The 8,075-nt window shown below is 44.0% G+C and overlaps 1 protein-coding gene and 1 pseudogene across 1 annotated transcript in view; both read left to right on the forward strand.

Moving 5' to 3' along the window:
- The first annotated feature begins 3,528 nt into the window (after positions 1–3,528).
- Positions 3,529–4,465, forward strand: LOC120880001 (annotated as a pseudogene).
- Positions 4,466–5,335: 870 nt separating this feature from the next.
- Positions 5,336–8,075, forward strand: part of ATP6V1G3 (ATPase H+ transporting V1 subunit G3) — a 21,156-nt gene continuing 18,416 nt past the window's right edge. Inside the window, exon 1 of the mRNA XM_040262867.1 lies at positions 5,336–5,578. Within this exon, the coding sequence (XP_040118801.1) occupies positions 5,497–5,578 (82 nt within the window). The 5' untranslated portion in view covers positions 5,336–5,496. The remainder of the gene's footprint in view (positions 5,579–8,075) is intronic.

Below are 8,075 nucleotides of genomic sequence, written 5' to 3' on the forward strand. Positions count from 1 at the left end.
ACTAGATAGCCAACACCAAAATCAGACTGATTCTATTCTTTGAAGCCAAAGATGGAGAATCTCTACACAGTCAGCAAAAACAAGATTGGGAGCTGACTGGCTCAGATCATGAACTCTTTATTGCCAAATTCAGACTTAAATTGAAAAAAGTAGGGAAACCACTAGACCATTCAGGTAAGACCTAAATTGAATCCCTTACAATTTTTCAGTGGAAGTGAGAAATAGATTCAAGGGAGTAGATCTGATAGACAGAGTGCCTGAAGAACTGTGGACGGAGGTTCATGACATTTTATAGAAGGTAGTGATCAAGATCACCCCCAAGAAAAAGAAATGCAAAAAGCAAAATGATTGTCTGAGGAGGCCTTACAATAGTTGAGAAAAGAAAAGACGCTAAAGGCAAAGGAAAAAAGGAAAGATATAAGCATTTGAATGCAGAGTTCCAAAGAATAGCAAGGAGAGATAAGAAAGCCTTTCTCAGTGATCAATGCAAAGAAATAGAGGAAAACAATAGAATGGGAAAGACTAGAGATATCTTCAAGAAAATTAGAGATACCAAGGGAGAATTTCATGCAAAGATGGGAACAATAAAGGACAGAGATGGTACGGACCTAACAGAAGCAGAAGATATTAAGAAGAGGTGGCAAGAATACACAGAAGAACTGTACAAAAAAGACCTTCATGATGCAGATGGTGTGATCACTCACCTAGAGCCAGACATCCTGGAATGCGAAGTCAAGTGGGCCTTAGGAAGCATCACTACAAACAAAGCTAGTGGAGGTGATGGAATTCCAGTTGAGCTATTTCAAATCCTGAAAGATAATGCTATGAAAGTGCTGCACTCAATATGCCAGCAAATTTGGAAAACTCAGCAGTGGCCACAGGACTGGAAAAGCAAGAGAGTTCCAGAAAAATATCTCCTTCTACTTTATTGACCATGCCAAAGCCTCTGACTGTGTGGATCACAACAAACTGTGGAAATTCTGAGAGATGGGAATACCAGACCACCTGCCCTGTCTCCTGAGAAATCTGTACATAGGTTAAGAAGCAACAGTTAGAACCGGTCATGGAACTACAGACTGGTTTCAAATCAGGAAAGAAGTATGTCAAGGCTATATATTGTCATCATGATTATTTAACTTCTATGCAGAGTTTATCATGAGAAAGACTGGGCTGGCTGAAGCATAAACTGGAATCAAGATTGCCAGGAGAAACATCAATAACTTCAGATATGCAGATGACAGCACTCTTATGGCAGAAAGCAAAGAAGAACTAAAGAGCCTCCTGATGCAAGTGAAAGAGGAGAGTGAAAAAGTTGGCTTAAAACACAACATTCAAAAAACGAAACTCATGACATTGCCATCACTTCATGGGAAATAGATGTGGAAACAGTAAGAGACTTTATTTTGGGGGGCTCCAAAATCACTGCAGATGGTGACTGCAGCCATGAAATTAAAAGACGCCTTACCCCTTGGAAGAAAAGTTATGATCAACCTAGACAGCATATTCAAAAGCAGAGACATTACTTTGCCAACAAAGTTCCATCTGGTCAAAGCTATGGTTTTTCCAGTAGTCATGTATGGATGTGACAGTTGGACTATAAAGAAAGCTGAGTGCTGAAGAATTGATGCTTTTGAACTGTGCTGTTGGAGAAAACTCTTGAGAGTCCTTTGATCTGCAGATCAAACCAGTCAACGCTAAAGGAAATCAGTCCTGAATATTCATTGGAAAGACTGATGCTGAAGCTGATGTTTCAATCCTTTGCCACCTGATGCAAAGAACTGACTCATTGGAAAAGACTCTGATGCTGGTCAAGATTGAAGGCAGGAGGAGAAATTGATGACAGAGGATGAGATGGTTGGAGGGTATCACTGACTCAATGGACATGAGTTCAAGCAAGCTCTGGGAGTTGGTGATAGACAGGGAAGCCTGGTGTGCTGCAGTCCATGGGGTCACAAAGAGTTGGGCATGACTGAGCGACTGAACTGAACTGATTTTATAATGGAATATAGCCAATTGACAATGTTGTGATAGTTTCAAGTGGACAGCAAAGGGACTCAACCTTAAATATATATGTATCTATTCTCCCCCAAACTCCTCTCCCATCTAGGCTGCCATATTACATTGAGCCAATTCCCTGTGCTATAGAGTAGGACCTTGTTGCTTAACCATTTTAAATATCACAGTGTGTACATATACATCCCAAACTCCCTACCTAAAATTTTCAATGTATGATTATTCTCAAAATATTAACTTTGATTTTAAAAGGGCCTTAACTCAGTTACAGTAAGTAACCTTTCAAAAAAAGCGAACCATTAGTTGCTCAGTCATGACCGACTCTTTGTGACTCTATGGAAGTAGTCTGCCAGGCTCCTCTGTCCATGGAATTCTCCAGGCAAGAGTACTGGAGTGAGTAGCCATTCCTTTCTCCAGGGGATCTTCTCAACTCAGGGATCGAATTCAGGTCTTCCATATTGTGGGCAGGTTCTCTATCGTCTGTGACCCTTGGTGTGGTCGAAGCAACCCCTCCTTCTATGATACAGTTCAGATCCGCCCCCAGGCTCCTGGCCCCAGCCACTTCCTCACTGCCCACCTCCCCTGGACTTGACCTTCCCATTTGTTTGCAGTTTAGATTGTCAACTCCAGCCCAGGGTGGTTTTGTCTCTACAGAAGATGCTGTGAACACACTTTCCAACTCTCCCATGGGTAGGCCTATAGTTTTTTTTTTCCTCCCAGAGCCCCGGCTGAGAGGAGATTTTTCTCTGCTTTTGGGTGGGTTTTTCTATCCCTCCTCATTACTAAGAAGGTGACCCTTCAAGAGTCAGGTGAAGACAAGACCGAATCAGTCTAACTTCCTACTTTGAGTTACACTCATGCCCTTTTCTGTGTGAGCAGACACCTCTCCCAGTATTCCACTTTGCGTCTTTTGTCAAGAAGGGTCATGCAACATCCCATGGGTATTTTTGGTCCTGGAAAAGACTCCTCTATTAATTAAATAAAGAGAAGGCAAACTTCTATTGTAAAATTTGAAATTATGTGTGAGATATTAAAGGAAATTGATTACCATTTTCTGTAATTGACATGTTCACTGCAAACTATGGATATTTTGAAATTGCATGACAATATTATTGTGCTAGCAGCAACTAAGAATGGATTTTCCTCTGTTCTGATTGAACATCTAGGTATCAAAAATTGTCATTGCTGTATTGGGTTTCCTTGGTGGTCCAGGAATTAAGATTTAGCCTTCCAGTTCCTGGGGTGTGGGTTCGAACCCCAGTCAGAGAGCTAAGATTCCATGTGCCTCACAGCCAAAAACTTAAAACATTAAACAGAAGCTATATTGCATGAGATCGGGGCAAAAGCAATAATGGTTTTGCCTTGTTGAACTTTGCCATTTGATATTGGAATACTTTCTTAAATAAGTGTGGTTATACTTCCTTTCAATGCACACATCTTACTTTGCCTTTTTTTTTTTTTTTTTGGCCAATGTCCTATTACTTGTTGCTTATTTTCTATTTATTTCAGACTATAAAAATGATGTTAGACAAAAAACAAAGTCAAGCAATTTTCTTATTCAGGTTCAAAATGGGTCAGAAAGCAGCAGAGACAACGAGAATCATCAGCATCACATTTGGCCCAGGAACTGCTCAGGAATGGACAGTGCAGCGGTGGCTCAAGGAGTTTTGCAAAAGAGATGAGAGCCTTGAAGATGAGGAGCGCGGCGCCTGGCCGTCGGAAGTTGATAATGACCAACGGAGAGGATCATCAAAGCTGACCCTCTTACAACCATATGAGAAGTTGCCCAAGAACTCAGCGTCGACCATTCCGTGGTCACTCAGCATTGGCAGCAAATAGGAAAGGTGCAAAAGCTCGTTAAGTGGGTGTCTCAAGAGCTGACCACAAATCAGAAAAATGGTCATTTTGAAGAGTCATCTTCTCTTATTCTACACAACAAGGAACCATTTCTTGATCGGATTGGGATGAGAGACAAAAGCTGGGGTTTTATATGAGATCATTGTCAGTCTTAGGTGCTCTGCTGCCAGTCTGACCCAGCACAGCTTTCTGCATCCTGGGAAAACCATCACAGCAAAGGAGGATACTCACCAAACGCATGAAAGGCACCAGAAACTGCAGCGCCTGCGGCCAGCATCGGGCAACAGAAAGGGCCCAGTTCACAACGCCCACCTGCACGTCACACAACCAATGCTTCAGAAGTCGCGCCAGTTGGACTAAGATGTTTTGCCTCATTTACCACATCCACCTGGCCTCTCACCAACCGACCACCAGCTCTTCAAACATCTCAAAACCTTTTTGCAGGGAAAATGGCTTCCACAACCAGCAGGAGGCAGAAAATGCTTTCCAAGAGGCTGTTGAATCCCAAAGCATAGATTTTTATGCTACAGGAATAAACAATTTTATTTCTCATTGGCAAAAATGTGTTGATTGTAATGGTTCCTATTTTGATTAATAAAGATGCATTTGAACCTAGTTATAATGATTTAAAATTCATGGTCTGAAACCATGATTATATCTGTACCAACCTAATAACAAATTCAATGAAGACTTTAAAAATGGCCCACATCAAAAGAAAAAAAAAATCTTAAGAAAAAGAAGTGGTCATTACTACAAAATGCAGTTGCTATATGATCCAACAATCCCACTCCTGGACATATATCCAGACAAAACTATAATTCCAAAGGTACATTCACCCCTATGTTTAGAGAAGCAGTATGTACAATGTCCAAGACCGGGAAGCAACCTAAATCCATCAAAAGAGGAATGAATGAAAAAGCTGCGAAACATGTATACAATGGAATATTACTCAGCCATAACACAGAATGAAATAATGCCATTTGCAGCAACATGAGTAGACCTAGAGATTATCACACTAAGTCAGAAAGAGAAAGACAAATACTGTATGTAATCACTTACACATGGAATCTAAAATACGACACAATGAACTTATCTATGAAATAGAAACAGACATGGAGAACAGATTTGTGGTTGCTGGAGACTGAGGGAAAGGAGGATGAATTTGTCCCGAGCAGATAATTGAATCATTAGAAACAAATAAAGGAGAAGGCCTAGAGCTGGAATCACAGGGACAGAGAACAAAGGAAAATCTTGTTTCAAGTTGGAAGAAAAATGCCATAAAAATAAGTCAAGATTCATTGGAAGGAGAGGGACGCTGATCTCCCTACAGATATTTTATTCATTCTTTGTAAGCGAACAGAGCACCCCCTTAAAAGTGTTCTTAATTCACAGAAAAGAGCTAAAGTTGACAAAACTATGTCCTCAGCTGCCTTAACTTGTTTTTCTGGATTCCACCCTTGGGCTCTCCTTGGAGTCCAGTAGCCCACACCTCAGGCCCCTTTGGAAGCAGCAGCTGTGCTTGAAGCTCACTGTTGACACAACAGTGTGAGCTCTGAGCTGATTTCTCTAAGGACAGAGCCGTCCCTTCCCAGAGCTGCAGAAGCCGCCCGACCTAGAGCCTCTGCCATGGCCAGCCAGTCGCAGGGAATCCACCAGCTCCTCCAGGCAGAGAAGAGGGCCAAGGACAAGCTCGAGGAAGCCAAGAAGAGTAAGTCTCTTCCGTTCCATCTGATATGTCCGGGGCAAGAGGCACAGGTTCGACCCTGGGTCGGGAAGATCCCTGGGAGTAAGACACAGCAACCCACTCCAGTATTCTCAGCTGGAGAATCCCATGGACAGAGGAGCCTGCTGGGCTCCCGTCCACAGGGTCGCAGAGAGTTAGACACAACTGAGCATGCGCCTTCTTTGTCACAAAATGGGAGTGCAGCAGGGTGGGTGTGCACAGATGTCGGGGGTGGGGGAGATGCCAGTGAAATCCTGGTCCCACCACGCTCCCTGGCAGAGGCTGGCCGCTTCCCAGAAACTACCCACGTGCCTGTGTCCCATCACTGTAGTGGGGAATGGGCTTCTCGGCTCAGATCTTTAGGACCGGTCACGGGCTAAGGGAGATGGTTAAGGGCACTGAAGTCACAGAGGCTCAAGCTTTGCCTCTGAGCTTCCTCCGTGGTGCTACAGCTCAGAGCCTCAATACTGTGCTGTGGTTCCGAGGCGGACAACTGGGAACCCCCTGGCTGTCCCGGGGCCCAGTCCTTGGTTGGGGAAGTAAGATCTCATGAGTCCTGGAGCATGGCCAAGAAGAAAAAAAACAAGGATGACTTCCAGACTGAAGCTGGGAGTGAATTTCTGCAAGTGACTCATCCTCTGTAAGCTTCGGTTTCTGTGCCTGTAAAAGTGTGATCGTAACAGCTCATGGCTCATTCTCCTCCTTCTCTGGATGGCTTTTCATTTCCAATGTTCAAAATTTTTCGTTTGCTGTTTAGTTGCTTCAGTCATGTCTGACTCTGTGTGACCCCGTGGACCGTAGCCCACCAGGCTCCCCTGTCCATGGGGTTCTCCAGGCAAGAACACTGCAGTGGGCTGCCGTTTCTCTCTCCAGGGGGATCCCGACCCAGGGATCAAACCTGCACTGGGTCTCGGGGGTTTTGCTTCTCCTATATTGTCAGGTGGAGTCTTTACCACTGAGACATCTTTAAAAATATTTCCATTTAATTCTCATTTGCTAACGTTCTTGCTATTTAGTCATGCATCTACTTAATTACATGTAGGATATCCTCATTAAACCTGTATCTCCTTCCTCTTCTCTTTGCTATTCACAACAGCCATATGAATTAGGTGTTACTATTATTTCCATTTCATGTATGCGGAAACTGAGAGTCCATAATTTGCCACAGTATTTTTTAAAAACTAGAAAAATTCATCCAGGTACCATGATCAAAGCATATCTGTTTACTCCTCACACCAACCTATTTTGCAAAAAGGGGAACATGACCCTTAGAGAAATCATGCTGGTTGCCCAAGGTCGCACAGAGGATAAATCGGAGAGACAGACTTGGATGGAGTCTGAGTCCCCAGGCTCAATCTGCACTGTACAAAATGTACTTGATTTTTATAATGAATGAACTAACATTGAAGATCTCTGACCCTCTCAGGTTCCCTGAGCCAAGATCTCTTTTTCGCACTCTTCCATTTCCTGTCACATCGCCACTTAATCCGTCACAGAGAGGGTCATTCCCTTCCTCCTAATTACACGCCCCGTCCCTGCGGCAATTAGAATCTAAGCCCTGCAGATTAGGATAGCGTCTTAAAACCACTGATTATCAGTTCAGTCAGTTCAGTCGCTCAGTCGTGTCTGACTCTTTGCGATCCCATGAACCGCAGCACGCCAGGCCTCCCTGTCCATCACCAACTCCCGGAGTTCACTCAGACTCACGTCCATCGAGTCGGTGATGCCATCCAGCCATCTCACCCTCGGTCGTCCCCTTCTCCTCCTGCCCCCAATCCCTCCCAGCATCAGAGTCTTTTCCAATGAATCAACTCTTCACATGAGGTGGCCAAAGTACTGGAGTCTCAGCTTTAGCACCATTCCCTCCAAAGAAATCCCAGGGCTGATCTCCTTCAGAATGGACTGGTTGGATCTCCTTGCAGTCCAAGGGACTCTCAAGAGTCTTCTCCAACACCACAGTTCAAAAGCATCAATTCTTCAGCGCTCAGCTTTCTTCACAGTCCAACTCTCACATCCATGACCACTGGAAAAACCATAGCCTTGACTAGACGGACCTTAGTCGGCAAAGTAATGTCTCTGCTTTTGAATATGCTGTCTAGGTTGGTCATAACTTTCCTTCCAAGGAGTGAGCATCTTTTAATTTCATGGCTGCAGTCACCATCTGCAGTGATTTTGGAGTCCAAAAAATAAAGTCTGACACTGCTTCCACTGTTTCCCCATCTATTTCCCATGAAGTGATGGGACCAGATGCCATGATCTTCGTTTTCTGAATGGTGGGTCCTGCTTCAATATGCTGAGTGAAAGACAGGTACAGGACACCGCGATGAGAGAGACAGAGACAGAGACAGAGAGAGACAGAGAGGGAGAGAGAGAGAGGGAGAGAGACAGAGACAGAGATGGAGAGACAGAGACAGAGAGGGAGAGAGACAGAGACAGAGAGAGACAGAGACAGAGAGAGACAGAGATGGAGAGACAGAGACAG

The sequence above is a fragment of the Oryx dammah genome, unplaced genomic scaffold (genome assembly GCF_014754425.2).
Source record: "Oryx dammah isolate SB20612 unplaced genomic scaffold, SCBI_Odam_1.1 HiC_scaffold_21, whole genome shotgun sequence".
NCBI lineage: Eukaryota > Metazoa > Chordata > Mammalia > Artiodactyla > Bovidae > Oryx > Oryx dammah.